We start from the raw sequence: 15941 nt of genomic DNA on the forward strand, positions 1-15941 counted from the left end.
AAGATAATTATCCAATAATTAATATTATTATAAATATAAATGATAACCAACTTATCATACTATATTTATAACTTATAGTTTTAATATTTCATCTCATGAAACATACAAACTATAACTCTTTTTCTATTTCATGGCACTTAATGTAAATCTCATTTACATTAATCCTCTACTTGATGTATCTTATACACCATACTGATCATGTCATATATAATCGAATTACCTCTTGTCAATTTGAACATTTCAAATCAACACCAAGAACTGATCCTCAACTTGAATCCATGGAGCTACCAAGGGGACCTTATGGACCTGTAGCTCGAAGCTCCAACGGTACGTGAATAACTGACTAAACTCTTTAGTCACGAGATCCACCATTCCATTAACTTCCAGGCATTCCATTAAAGACCGACAGTTGAACTATTCTTACCACAGATATATTATGTGTCCATCTTAACCAATCAATAGTGCGACAACCTTTCACAGATCGCTCGTAAGTATAACTCAGCCAATAACCTTTATCCCCTGTAGTTACATCTAACTCCTTAAGTAACACTGAATCATCTAATGAACATAAGTCATAGTCCTACTATGACTGAGTTCTTTCTTCCAAAAAGAAGCTGTGGCCACTATGTTCAAGCCCCGGAATCAGCCCTTAAGGGAGCAATCTCTCTACTTATCCCTAGTTCAAGAAATGCGTGAAATCCATCTTGTGTATTGAGTTCCCAGCTCCCAAATCAGACAAGTTCCCAAAAAGGTAAGCATGTTGAGTTGACAATCTGAGCGTTTTCACCTATACTAATCAAATGACTGCCCTTAAAGGCAAGAGTTTCCAAAACACTCAGGATTGAGGTTGTGTCACCTATGATCGTTTAGGTGAGATGTAAGTCTCTAGTATCAACGACGTTATATACAGAGTCTAATTATCTCGTGGTCCAATATTATATAAACTCTTTGTATAGAACATCCCCATTCGCATGTCTCGGCATGAATGGTCAGGATCTACCATCTGTAGTAGTTTACAACACTTGCAAACCTTTACAAAGCGGGTCTTATCCGTAGTATCACCAGGATCAGGTATCCCACCTTAATCCTTATACTACAGACCTATTTAAGTTATCACTTAAGGCATGATCCATTTGTATATCACATATACATGCTTAAGTTTACATAATAACCATGAATCTTTATTTATTGGATATGAGTAAATGCCAGAATGAAAAAACAGTTATTTTATTCCTAAAACAATGTGTATCATTACAAACAACGAGACTCTGAGAGAATTAGGACACCAATCTCGACACAAATATCTCATATACAAGTTGTCAAAAACAATAATCATCTCTTCAAGAGATTCTAAGAAACTTATAACATCCAAATAATATGATATTTAGGGGTTAAAAAAATAAGTTATAATCTCTTCAAGAAACTCAAATAAATTCTCAAAGTTTGCTTCCACACATCGTTTTTTTTTTCATTAATAAGGATCTTAATTTTTCAAAGAGACTCTTATTGTACAACAGATACAAGATTATTGTCTATTTTGCATCATATTTGGAAATGAATTTTTCTTTCAAAACATTATATATTTGTATGATTATAATAGAATCATTACTTCTTCCTTTATTAACATGATCTCGACCTCAATGATTAAATATTGGAACATTCACTTCAAAAAATGATATTATATTATTTGGTTGAATTTCATTATTTTTCACAGTTCATAGGCTCCATTGAAGGTGAAGAAATGAGGTTCTGGATCTCGGTGGCTGATGGAGGAATGAGGTCACATAACTCAGTGGATGGTGGAGGAATTGGGGTCATTGGTCTCGGTGGTGGGTGGAGGAATGGGGTCCTAAAACTCTGGGTCATGAGACCAGTGGCTGATGGAGGGGTTGGGTCACGGGTCTCGGTGGAATGTGGAAGAATGGGGTCAATAGTCTCGGTGGACTCTTCGTGTAAACCCTATATAATTTACAAAGTATGTTAGGTCAAACACAACATGATATAGATTTATATTAGAATAAGTTTAAGATGATATTACGTACCCGACACAATGATTGCAGTAGGCTGGTTATTGTATGTACATCGGCCTGAAGGACACTCAAGTAGGATTTCACATCTTTCATGTCTGACTATACATCGTTCAATTTACGCTCCATCATAGCCATTCTATGATCTATGTCATGGAGTGATATGTGAATGCCCACACCCTTCATGGGCTCAAAATGCACTGTATTCAACCGAGACAACCCTCGCTCCTTAGTTGGGGGCATGTGCTTGTCAGTAGGGAGCTCGCGAGACTCGTTATGAAAAGGGTGAATCTCACGCTCGTTGGTAGGGAGCTCATGAGACTGATACCCATCGAGTTCTGACTCATGGGTGTAATGCTCATGACTCTCGTAGTCATTGGAGTGACAACGAGCATATTCATCATGGTGTGATCTATGTGTCTCTGAGGATGTTGTCTCGGCATCATTGCGCTCGTATACAAGTCGTTCATTGACCCTTGTGTTCCTATACCACCTCTCCCTATTGAACATGATCAATGGTGTGGATGCGATCCTTGTCTATACAAAACAACGAACAATTTGTTTGTTATATATGTCATTCACCTTAAATTCAAGTAAATTGTGATATAATACACTAACTTCGATGGACTCAAACATGTCTCGCACTATTGTTTTGGTTGGGAGTGAGTATGTACACTCTCACCTCAGGAATCGAGGTACGACATGTCCATTGAGTCAGGTTGCAACTTTTTCGACAACCGTTGAAATGATCTCGTATGTCCATACCTACCATAATTCATAAACGATTATAAGACAAGCATAGATAGTAAATGACATTGACACTACAATTAGTAGATCTCCTATGGCCAATTATTGGATATTACCTGAAAATCATGAGGAAACCCCGGTAGGTTGTACTTGACGATGTAATTCTTATTGATATTGGCCCTTTTTTTGTAGTTCTCGGACTTACCACTCAATCCTCTTTGTAGTCCAAGTAACGTCCTCTCCCACGACATATTTCCCCAATCCATGGAGTTGAAGTAATCTAAATCCTCCACATCAATTAAAAAGGTCTTGTCGACATTGGCCCTTGTCTTCTCCCTTCCCATCATAGCCAATTTAGTGTAGTAGACCAATGTCATCTCACATCATCCATATCATTCTCAAACTTCATCTCCATGTACGCTGTCTCTAAGGTACCAATATAGATGTCCCCTACAAAATCATTCCCTAGTTACCTGTTACGTATAAATTCAGTTCCTTTAACCCTCCTCACAACTACTGGATTTGGTGATCGCCAGAATCCCGTCACCAATAGAAAGTCTTCTTTGGTGAATGTTACAACTGTATCATTCAAATTGAATGTCATTGAATCCTTCCCATGGTCTTCAACCTCCCTCAATAGAATGTATTGGACCAATGAACTGTTGAAGATAATGTCCATGTCCACAAATTGCCCAAATACAATCTTCCTGAAGAGGCTAAGTTGAGTGGGAGTAAGCTTCTCTTTCACAATCTTGTTAGCCATCCCAATGTGAGAGGATAGACTGGTCGTTTGGCTTGGGAAACGATCATGGGAAGGAATTTTGAATTATCTAGCCATACTGCACAAAATAACAAAAAATAGGAATAAATAAGAATTCTGTTCAATACTCGATACACGATGCACGATATAAGATACTCGATTTCTCGATACCCGATACCCGATACATGCTATATGGTGTCCCTTACTCACTACATTACAAGTGATTAGATGGTCAATTGTCGAGCATTCAATTTGATTTTCTACCTTCATGCATTATCCAATTCAAACCCTAAACTCCAGACAATCCAAAATAACACAAATTTGAACACTGAAACGAAACAAACTCGAAGTCCACCCAAATATGCAAGATATGAAAACAGAAATGAAAACCGTGTCGGTCGAGTATCGAGTAACATACAAGCGCATATTGAGGAACATAATACAAAGATAGTTAAGTTTTGAGTGAATGATGCCAAAATACAAAAAAAAATGAGAAGAATGTTATCTAATGATAGTCGAGTTTCGAGTGAATGATGCCAAACTACAAACAAGGAGAATAATGTTACCTGATGTAGAGATGATGGAGTTTCGAGTGTAGAGGTGTTGTCGTCGAAGGATATACAATCGGATGAACAGAGAGAATAGTCTGAGCTCATGGGAAGTGGTGAAATAATGGACTTCAAACGCCTTCAAATGGATGATGAATTCAAAATAATCGAGTATAAAGTAATCGAGTATGATGTTGATATGATCGAGTATACACGTGTCGATTGCAACCGTATCGAGAGACTATGAAGCTGGGTATCAAGTAACCTTCAAACGGGTTATGAATTCAAAATAATTGAGTATAAAGTAATCGAGCATCGAGTATGAATGGATATGATCGAGTATACACGTGTCGATTGCAGCAGTATCAAGTGACCGTGCATCGAGGAACGTGTGACGAGCCATCGAGGAATGTATGACAAGCCATCGAGGATCGAGTAAATTCGTATTGGCAGGTGTAAGTGCATCTCAGGGACGAATCGATAAAATTACATGCTTATGACGTGAGTAGAAGACCACTTTCCATTACTTTCTCTACGGAGACCATTTTTCATTTTAACCTCCCAAATGAGGCTAAAAAAAACCAACATTTTCAATGCAAGCCCAACCGAGTTTGATTCTCTATTGAGGCCCGGCCTTCACGTCAGATTCAGTTTCAAAGATTCCGGCGAAGTTAGATATTGCGGAGCAAAAATCGTCAGCCTGACCATTCCCGCGCCGATGACGCTGCCGGAGAGCGTATCGCTGCATTCTTTTGAACTAATTTCTTCGACTTATGCTTCTGTTTCTTCCTCCTTCTCCTTCTTAAATTCTTCCGGACCTTTTATGAATTGTACAAGCGTGATGACTCGGAAGATGAAATTTAGAAATGGAGGTGCTCTGAGGTTGTGCTGCTCGGATTCAAATCATTCTGCTCCTTTGACTTCCACGACTGCGACAAGCACGGGCGGCCCTGCTCCTCCGGTTCTGAAGAGGAGGAAGAGGTACAGGAGAGAGTATCCTGGAGAGAGCAAAGGCATTACCGAGGAGTTGAGGTTCATCGCCATGAGGCTTCGTAATGTTAATGGTAAAAAATTGTCTGGTGATGCTGTGAATTCATCCAGCGAAGATGAAGTAGAGGAGAAAGATGACGGAAATTTGGCGTTGAGTGACGATGATAATGATGAGAACGGGGACGGTGCACAGACTTGGCACCCCAGCTTGGAAGGTTTCCTTAAATATTTAGTTGATAGTAAGCTCGTCTTCAGCACTGTGGAGCAAATCGTTGATGAATCCAGCGACGTTGCTTGTAAGATACATGTCTTTTTACTTATTTTAAAGATCAGTGTCTTTCCTATGCATGCCTTTGTCCTTTAAGATGTACGCACTCATATTTTTATTCTATTTTAAATTTTTTGGGTTCTCACTTCTCAGTTAAGTTGTTTAAAGATTTTCAAGATAGTCACTGCTCCTTTGCCTCTGGTTGCTTGTTATTCCCCTCTTGAATCTTTCCAATATCTCCTGATGCTGGCTGCAGGGTAGCTCTCTAATGCTTCCTAGATTACTTTCAGGCTCTTGGTTCTTGGTTAAGGCCATAATTTCGTGGAGAGATACCGCTTTGGTTCTTTGACAACTTTTGATGGAAAGAAACCAATGACTTTTTCAAGATACGTAGATGCCAACATTTCTTTTTGAAGATTTTATAATTGTCTAAGCAGCACAAAAACTTTAGTTTGACTAGCGTGTCCCTAAGTGACACTTGTTAGTACAAGAATAAATGTGTGAGACATTGGATGTACAAAGTTAAAATATGACCAACATTTATTAGACATGCATAGAACACTTGTTAAGTATACTAAATGGTCTCGTATAACGAAAATTTTAAATACATAAACTCAATGACTTTCAATTTATCAAACTAATTTTTTGGACATATAAATGCATAAACTCATCAAACAATTTCTTTGTTTAATATTGACATATATATTTTAAGAAAGATACATTTTAATAAATGTGTCTTTGTCGTGTCTTAGATTTTTAAAAAAATTATATGGATGTGTCCTATCCATGTTTTGTATATCTATCTATGCTACTTAGGTTATGGCTATCGGTCTAAAATTTGTGCACACTAAGCAAAGAGTTTCTAACTTTTCACCTTTTCCCCTTGTTCATAGGGCATTCTTCTCAGTCTTACCTTGCATTGGGTTGGTTTGCCTATGTTCTCTTCAGTAATCCTATATCGAGAGACAATTCTGACATTCTTATTCTAAAAGAAGTCGTACTGATTCATCAGTACATAAATGTCTGGGCTATAGGAGAAACTATTGTTGTCTGAATGATTTTCTCGAGAACTATTAGTAATTGGATGATGTGCCCTCTTGGCTAGTTTAAAAGTTAATCAACTTTGTATAAAGTTTTTGGTATATTTATAAATGGAAAAGCATGTTTACCGTTAAGTGACAGTTGGTTCTGTTCACATTTATTTGCAGAAGACTGAAATCAAATATTTTGATTGCAGATAGTTACTTCAGAAAATCAGGGTTGGAACGTTCAGAATGTCTTGCAAAAGATCTAGAATGGTTCAGCGAACAGGGTATTGTGTTACCTGAGCCGAGCATTCCAGGAGTTTCTTATGCCAAGTATCTGGAGGAACTTGCTGAAAGAAGTGCCCCTTTATTCCTTTGCCATTACTATAATATATACTTTTCACATATAGCAGGTGGGCAAGTGATAGCAAAACAGGTATGTCTGAAGCCTTCAAATGTTTTTGCTTTCACAACCTGATGCTACTGGGATCTGAGATTAAAAAAAAAAAAAAATTATTGCATAAGCATAACCTCTTCTCTTAGATCTTATTATACAAAGATGATTAGTAGCCTTTCTTCAGGGAAAGGGGCTGCCTCTGCCTGTGATATTATATTTGAGTCACGAGTTATAAACCAACCTTTGGGCATTGTTTATATAATAAATAGTGTTGATGACCTGTGGCCTCCTGATTAAGACGCCTGACAAGAATTAATCGTTTATCCCAAAAATTATTGTAACTTAAAAATTAACACATGTTTATATAATCATATTGCTTGTTAGCTGATAAAAAATTTATCATGATTTATAATGGTTTTCCAAAGGTTTCTGAGAGACTCCTTGAAGGAAGAAAGCTTGAATTTTATACATGGGCAGGGGATGCAGAAGAATTGCTGAAAAATGTTCGTGAGAAGCTTAACATGCTTGGAGAGGTTGATTTCACAGAATATTTAGTAAATTGGTCTTAGTTTATACTGCTTTTAACTTTTGCTTTACCATTTTCTAACCCTATGCTTATATGTTGTTACTAATGCAGCACTGGTCTCGGGACGAGAAAAATAAATGCTTGAGAGAAGCAACCAAGTCATTCCGCTTTTTGGGACAAATAGTTCGTTTGATCATCCTATGACTGACTATTGTAAACGCTACAACTGTGAAGGTGTTACTGGTAATGCAGCAATATTGTTTGTCCTTCTCTTTATACCATTGCTTCATTCATAAGTCGGTATCCTTTGTCTTACATCCTCAATTGGCACAAGACTAGAATGCCAAGGGGCCAACAAATTCGTTAAGGCACATGTTTATTCACATCAGGAGAACATATCATAACTTTACAACCTCAAGAAAATACATAAATGTTTGATGTACTGTAAAACATTATTGATGAAATTAAGAAAGGAGAGAGACCAACACACAGTTTACGTGGAAACCCTAGAACAGGGAGAAAAACCACGATACAGATCTTTTTCTTATTATTTTAATTGATACACTGAATACAAGAGAACAGGGTGAATAAATAGATAGTAGAGAGCCCTAGGATGAGAGACAATTACAATAATACCCCTAGGGTAAAAACCCTATTTTCAACACTCCCCCTTAAGTTGGTGCATAAATATCAAGAAGACCCAACTTTCTAAGACAATAGTCAAAATTAGGTCTCAGTAACCCCTTGGTGAGAACATCTGCCACTTGTTGATTTGAGGGAATATAGGGGATGCAAATGCTCCCATTATCACAAAACAACTTCATTGGAAGCTCCCTGTCTTGGTAAAGATCAGTCAACACCTTATTTAACCAGATTTCTTCACATATCCCTAAGCTCATTGCCCTATACTTAGCTTCAGCACTACTCCTAGCCACCACTCCCTGTTTCTTACTTCGCCAGGTGACAAGGTTACCCCAGACAAAGGTACAATATCCAGAGGTCGACTTTCTATCAACGACAGAGCCTGCCCAATCATAATCTGTATATGCTTCACTAATCCTTTTTCCAGACTTCCTGAACATCAGACCCTTACCAGGGGTCCCCTTCAAGTACCAAAGAATACGCTCAACCGCATTCATATGTTCATCATAGGGAGCTTGCATAAACTGGCTTACCATGCTTACTGCACATGAATATCTGGTCTTGTATAGGACAGGTAAATCAACTTCCCAACCAATCTCTGGTACCTTTCCTTTGCTAACATGAACTTCGTTGTTTATAACACCAAGTTTTGCATTATACTCCACGAGTGTGTCAGCAGGTTTACACCCAGTCATGCCTGTTTCTTTGAGCAAGTCAAGTGTATATTTCCTTTACGATACTGAAATACCTTCTCTTGATTGGGCCACCTCCATTCCCAGGAAGTATCTCAGCTTACCAAGGTCTTTAATCTCAAATTCTCTGGCCATTCTCGTTTTGAGCCTTGTAATTTCACCTTCATCATCGCCGGACAGAACAATATCATCAACATACACTATGAGGACGGCAATCTTCCCGGAGTCGGACTGTTTCATAAATAGTGTATGATCTGAGTTCCTTTGGTTGTATCCCTGTGCTTTAACAAATGTGGTGAACCTATCAAACCAAGCCCTTGGGGACTGTTTCAGTCCATATAAAGATTTTTCCAGTCTGCAAACTCTGTGCTTGAACTGACTCTCGAATCCAGGAGGAGGGCTCATATAGACTTCCTCTTCAAGTTCTCCATTCAGGAATGCATTTTTAACATCCAACTGATGCAATGACCAATCTTTGTTAACAACAATCGACAATAAAACCTGAATAGTGTTGAGTTTGGCTACGGGAGAGAACGTTTCAGAGTAATCAACTCCGTAAGTCTGGGTGAAACCTTTAGCAACTAGTCGGCCTTATATCGATCAATCGTCCCATTTGATTTGTATTTTATGGTGAACACCCATTTGCATCCAACTGTCTTGTGCCCTTCAAGTAAAGGCACCTGTTCCCATGTACCATTTTTCTCAAGCGCCCTTATTTCTTCCATAACAGCCATTTTCCATTCAGAGTTCTCCATTGCTTCACAAATACTGCTTGGGACCATGATAGTGTCCAAGCTGGTAGTGAAAGCTTTAAATTCGGGAGACAGATTGCTATATGTCATGTAGCTGTGCATAGAATACTTTGCGCATGAACGAGTACCTTTCCTTAGTGCTATTGGAAGATCGAGAGAGGCATCATGATTTTCCACCTCTCTTGGTTTCTCAGCATGACCGGTCACCTGTATATCAAGGATTCCAGTAGTATCTTCCACTTCCTTGTCACCAACAGGACTTTTCCCTTTACTGCTATCACTCTTAGCTGTTTCCTCATCTGTCACATATTCAGTATTGCCACCTCCTTCATCCTTATCTTCCCTGCACTTGTTAGTCTCCATACATATATCAACATCATTAGTTTCAGGAATACACGTACCTGAACTAGATGCAGGGTCTGATTCATGGACCAGAGTCGGCTATTCAACAGGTGGCAACCTTTCCTTTCTACGATTCTTCCTATAGTAGGTTATCCAAAGAATCTGGTTGGTAAGGAGGACAGGACAGGCTTTTTCAGAACTAGAAGAAGGAATCAGGGTGGATTCCCCTAAGGGGATATCATAGGAGGACCAGCTAGGCTCTTCACTTAAGCTCTCCCCCTGAAGATGACTAACGAGAAAGAAAGGCTGGTCTTCAATGAAAGTAATGTCTATGGAGACAAAATACTTTCGGTAGGACGGATGATAGCATTTATACCCACGTTGGTGGAGAGGGTACCCAACAAAAACACATTTTTGAGCACGAGGGTGGAATTTTGTGCGATTTGGGCCATGGGAGTGGACAAACGCGACATAGCCGAAGACACGGAGGGGTACACCAGAAATCAGGCGAGTAGTCGGAAAGGATTCTTTGAAAAGGTCCAAGGGATTATAAAAGTCAAGAACATGAGAGGGCATACGATTGATGAGGTGAGCCGCTGTAAGAATGGCATCCCCCCACAGGTAGGACGGAAGAGTAGCGGACAACATTTAAGACTGGGCAACCTCCACCAGATGGCGATTTGTACGCTCGGCTACTCCATTTTGTTGGGGAGTGTAAGCACATGAACTCTGGTGGACAATTCCCTTAAACACAAGAAAGTCATGGAAAGAGGTGTTAAAGAACTCTTGTCCATTATCACTCCTCAAAATCCCAATCTTGGCATGGAACTAGGTTTCAATCATGGTATAAAATTGTGTAAAGGTAGAAGACACCTCAGATTTATCAACAAGTAAAAACATCCAAGTGAGGCGTGTGTGAAGTCTATGAAGGTGACGAACCAACGTTTACCAGTGGAGGTAGTAGTCGGTGATGGTCCCCAGACATCACTATGAATGAGGGAGAAGGGACTGGACGGCTTATAAGGTTGAGAACGAAAAGGAATACGACTTTGTTTGTCACAAATACATACATCACAATGTAGAGACGCTATATTAATATTGCAAAATAAATGCGGAAATAAATATTTCATATACTGAAAGTTTGGATGTCCTAAACGATAATCCCATAACATAAAGTCATTTTCGGAAGTAGAAAACTTTAAAGACATAAAACCAGTTCTACGATTCTCCCTAGAAGAAGCATCGTCAGAAAGGAAGTAGAACCCCCTATCGTGCCGAGCAGTGCCAATCGTCAATTCCCCGACTTCTGATCCTGAAACACAATAGAATCTGGTGAGAAAATAAGCCTTACAGTTCAGATTCCTTGTAATTTTACTGGACCGATAAAAAGATTATATGAGATTTTAGGCACATGAAGTGTATCACGTAATACTAAACCATCAAACGGGGAGGTATTTTCCTTTCCCTGCAACCGGGCAAAAGACCTGTCTGCAATTCTAATATGTTTCATTTCCTACACCGAACAGTATTGAAACAAACAATTTTTGAAAGAACTGGTGAGATGGTCTGTGGTTCCTGAATCTACAATACGAGGGTTTCTTGCCATTAATGCTAATAATGCCAAATAGAGATGGGGAGATTCGTCCTGATTGAGCCTAGTGGAGCCCACCCCGACAAAACGACTGCAAATTGGTCTTTACTATCGGCTGAGGACTGATTGCTGTGTATTCTTCAGTAACTGAATCACTTAAAAGAGGCACGTTCCGGGTTTGATTTAGTCATGTGACTGTCGTCTTCTTACTGTTGGGGGCCTGCCGTGCAGCTTCCAACATTGGTCCTTCGTATGCCACGGCTTCTTATAGTGCTTACAGACAGGTGTGGGCTTTTTATCACTGTCGGAACTGGACGCCTTTGAACAAAGGCGGATGCATCAATGGAATCTGCCACAGGATTGTTCATAGCATGTGATCGATCCTCTTCTAGTCGAACCTTTGAACACACTTCTCTGAGAGACGAGGTGGGTCGTTGACCCAATATGCGACTCCGAACACTGTTAAATTTTGGGTTCAATCCAGCCAAAAACACATAAACCCGATCTGCCTCTTCAAGTTTCAAGTACTGCGCCCTATCCTGTGCGCAGTTCCAGACAATCTCCCGTCAAAGATCCATCTCTTGCCAAAACACTGATAGTTTATTAAAGTAGGAAGTAACATCCATGGTCCCTTGTTTGCACTCATGGACCTGTTTGTATAACGTGTACAACAGGGATGCGTTCTGTTGTTTCGAGTACAGGTCCCTGGCTGCCTCTCAGATATCTTTAGTAGTTGCTGCATATAGTAAGGGTCGGCCAATTTGGGGCTCCATACTATTGATGAGAACAGACCGTAATAGAGAATCCTCCCCTTTCTAGATTCTTTCTTGAGGATCGCTTGGGATAGGTTTCAGAATTTCTCCTGTCAGATACCCAAATTTGTGCCTTCCTTCTAGGGCCATTCTAATCGACTGGGACCAGGAGAAATAATTCTCCCCATTTAGTTTCTCTCCAACCAGAAATCCTGCAGAATTTCCCATTGAACCAGTTAAGTAAGTTGTATTGGGCAAAATAGAGAATGAGTTTACCAGATTCTCTGAACAAACAGGTTGAACTGGTTGGAGATTTGCGCCAAACATTGTATCCAAATCTGAAATCTGCTGGTGTAGAGAGGCCAACCGTTGTCTCACATCGTCTAAGTAATGGACCGAACTACAAGCGGCTGGAAACTGGGCTGCCACTGTCGACTGGACAAATTTCGCCAGTGGGAAGGTTGTCGCCAGCTGAGAGATCGCCGACATGTATGAGGATCCCGGCCGGCTGTGTTGCTTGAGGTAGCCGCCGGTCTGTTGTTGGTCGAACGCACCTAGGGCAGAAACGGAATGGTCCAGATCTCCTTGCCGAATGGATGGGTTCGCCGGATCTGAAGCGGAAACCCTAGGGCATGCTGGCGTGAAGCCAATCGGCACGAACCGGGAGGGCTGCGAGTCTTTCCATCGAGGTGCAAGCCCAGTCTGTCCGTTGAGGGGTTGCGAGTCGAAGGCGCGATCGGACTTCGAGTCGAAGGCGCGATCGGACTTCGAGTCGAAGGCTGCGAGTCTGTTCGTCGAGGGGTTGCTTCGGACGTACTCGATCAAAGCCGGATCTGTCGACGGTGGCGCGAGGCGAGGCGGATCGGATCTGGCTATGTGTTCTTCGGATCCGTCTGTGTGCGGCACGAACATCCGGCTGGATTCTGTTAGGTGAGGCGGCTCTCATTGACGGCGGCTCTCCGTTGACTGCAACTGGATGACAAAAATTAATTCCGGTAAGGCAGCTTGAAAACACTCCTTCACAGCTGCTTGAATAGCAGTTTTCATATCAAAACTCGAAGATCCATCAGCTGAAGACGACTGTGGATGGTTCTCTTCCATAATGGCTAGGGTTTCGTCCCCTTGCTCTGATACCATGATGAAAATAAGAAAGGAGAGAGACCAACACATAGTTTACGTGGAAACCCTAGAATAGGGAGAAAAACCACGATACAGATCTTTTTCTTATTATTTTAATTGATACACTAAATACAAGAGAACAGGGTGAATAAATAGACAGTAGAGGGCCCTAGGGTGAGAGACAACTACAATAATACCCCTAGGATAAAAACCCTATTTTCAACAATTATGCATTAGACAATGTTCCCATTTTTTTTGGTCCTTTTATGTTATCCATCTATTTCTCCTCTATCCTTCAGTTGTTGCTGCATACTATCATCCTTTCTATTCATTGTTCCTCTTCCTCATCATTGCCAACCTGCAGTTTTCCTCTTTCCACCATGAGATTCATGATGGACCCGGTCCGCTGTTTAGATAGGTACTGCCAACATAGAGACATATTCATAGTAAAAGTCCGAAACTGTAGATGGCTGAATATATGAAAAGGTAATTGAAAGTAGGTGGTTATTCCTTAAGCATTTAGAACTTAGTTGAAGGTAATGGGAAAGATGGGTATTTTTAATTCTTGAAATCTTTTTAAATAAGAAAGGGGAAAAATAGACTAAGGGCTGGGGTAGAGGAAATCTCCTCCCTTCCTAAAACAGTCTACTTTTAGGAAATGTTCGGAACGTTTAATGGCATGATATGATCGCCTAGCCATAGCCGCATAACTACATCTAAACAACTTTTGGATGGTTAATAATAGAAAATAAACTAGAGTTACAATTTTGTGGGTAGAGCACCACCACGAAGGGGTATCTTTACTACATTGCTACAAAAGTACTCTTTATCTACTTATCTCAAAATCCTATGGTTTCTTTTCCTCCAAACCATCCATAAAAGGCCCGGTGTCTTTTAGAAGAGTCCTCCAAAAGATTCCCAAAGGAAAAAGAGATTGATGTGCTCGATAAATATTTATTTTTTAAAAAAAGTACTAAAAATGACAACTTATATTGATATTGAAATTTTAAAGTGAATCTAACACATAATACATAGAAGTCAAGCTTAATGTTGTTCCAAGATAACTGATAAACCAAATAACTTAACATCAAACAATAAGAGAGGGATAGAAAGGCATAGAGTTTGGTAACCGGTGCAATGTCATCTACTCTGAGGAGCTATATGCCCGGTGAAAAGAAACTTCACTACATAAAGAGTTAATGATTTCAACAAAGAACTTAACTGATAGGCTCCCTCTTCAGCAACCCCCATAAATCCTACTCTACAATTTCAACTTAGGCTCCCTTTACTTCCACACACAAGCTTCTCCTAAGCTTTGAATGAGATCCTTTCAATACAACATCAACTACTCATCTCGAGTTCTCACTTACTCCCTAAGTGATTTTCTATACTCATATACAATCAGCCTAGTCTTGACTATTAGCAACACCTCCAACGATAAAGTACATGAATAGTGCATTAAGGTTGAGATTTAGACCACTTCTAAAATCTTTTAAAAACGCACTTCTCTTTCAAAAGGGCTAACCCTAAAAACAAACAAGGCCCACAATATATATGACTCGGCCTTGAGAAGATCTTCAAGGAAAGAAAATATTCTATGCAAGAATAGGAAAATAAGTCAGCGAATTTGTGCTACACACTTCAACTGATAAGGAAAAAAATCTTTAGATAGAATTTGTAAGATACAGAACATGTTGCTTGCCATAATACAAAACGTGTTACAAATATGTTGCTTAAGTTTTGTCTGTAGCAAAATCAGTTAATCATACTACAAAATAAATATAAGAAGTTGCTTTGACTTTTATAACTGTGTATAAGATAGTAAGATAAACAGTGAAGGAAGAGGAAACGATTTGAAAGTTGGTTAATTTTTCTATTTCAAGGTATGAAAATATCAGATATGAATGAACGACGAGGATAAGGTGAAGCAAACTGTCACAATAAAATATGTTACGAAGTTGCTAAGTTAGTCATCACAATTAATTCTATCTGAAACGGCTTGTAGTAAGTTCGATAACCAACTAGGATATAGGATATAAATTGTGTTCTTGTAATCAAATATAAAACTTCGCAATATATATTTTAAATAAAGCATAACTCATCATACAGTATAAAATCATGTATGATAAAGATGTAAAGAATGAAAAGAATCCAATTAATTTGTGCATAAAAACTATCTCTAAATAAATAATATTGCAGTCCACAAAATTTGTTGGAAATAGGGTTTTTAACCTAGGGGCATTTATATAATTGTGTAAGACCCCTAGGGTTCCCTACTGTTTATTTATATAGTGAGTCCCTGTGTATTTAGAGTATCAGTTTTAAAACAAATAAGAAAAAGCTTTATATCGTGGTTTTTCTCCCTGCACTAGGGTTTCCACATAATCCTGTTGTTTTTCTCTCCCTTATTCTCTTTTTAACATGGTATTAGAGCACGGTGACGAAAACCTAGCCGTTATGGAAGAGAATCAACCTCAATCCTCCTTTGTTGATGGGTCTTCAAGTTTTGACATGAGAACAACAATTCGAGCAGCGGTAAAGGAATGTTTTCAGGATGCCCTACCGGAATTAATATCTACCGTTCAAGTACAATCCTTGGAAAATCGCCCTCAGCCAACCGGGTATCACCATTCCGAAACCAGTCAGAATCTGATTGGAGCTGAAGCCGGACCAGCCGGTATGTTGATTTTAATTCCGACCCGATCTGATTTGACCCATGCCAGGCCCAACCCGAGAACACAGCCTTTAATTCCGATCCACGCC

At 39.5% G+C, this 15941-nt stretch overlaps 1 protein-coding gene across 3 annotated transcripts in view; it reads left to right on the forward strand.

Annotated features, from left to right (window-relative positions):
• Positions 1-4668: 4668 nt before the first annotated feature.
• LOC120086178 (probable inactive heme oxygenase 2, chloroplastic) overlaps positions 4669-15941 on the forward strand; it is a 22394-nt gene continuing 11121 nt past the window's right edge. For 2 of the 3 annotated variants that reach the window (XR_005484159.1, XM_039042689.1), the window contains exons 1-4: positions 4670-5368; positions 6578-6801; positions 7188-7295; positions 7400-7531. Coding sequence is in view for 2 of the 3 variants with exons in the window: in XM_039042689.1 (XP_038898617.1) it covers positions 4801-5368; positions 6578-6801; positions 7188-7295; positions 7400-7492 (993 nt within the window). In the remaining variant the exon portion in view is untranslated. Of the gene's footprint in view, positions 5369-6577; positions 6802-7187; positions 7296-7399; positions 7532-15941 lie in introns of all 3 variants that reach the window. The other variant, XM_039042690.1, reaches the window with a different exon arrangement.

The sequence above is a fragment of the Benincasa hispida genome, chromosome 9 (genome assembly GCF_009727055.1).
Source record: "Benincasa hispida cultivar B227 chromosome 9, ASM972705v1, whole genome shotgun sequence".
NCBI classification, from domain to species: domain Eukaryota; kingdom Viridiplantae; phylum Streptophyta; class Magnoliopsida; order Cucurbitales; family Cucurbitaceae; genus Benincasa; species Benincasa hispida.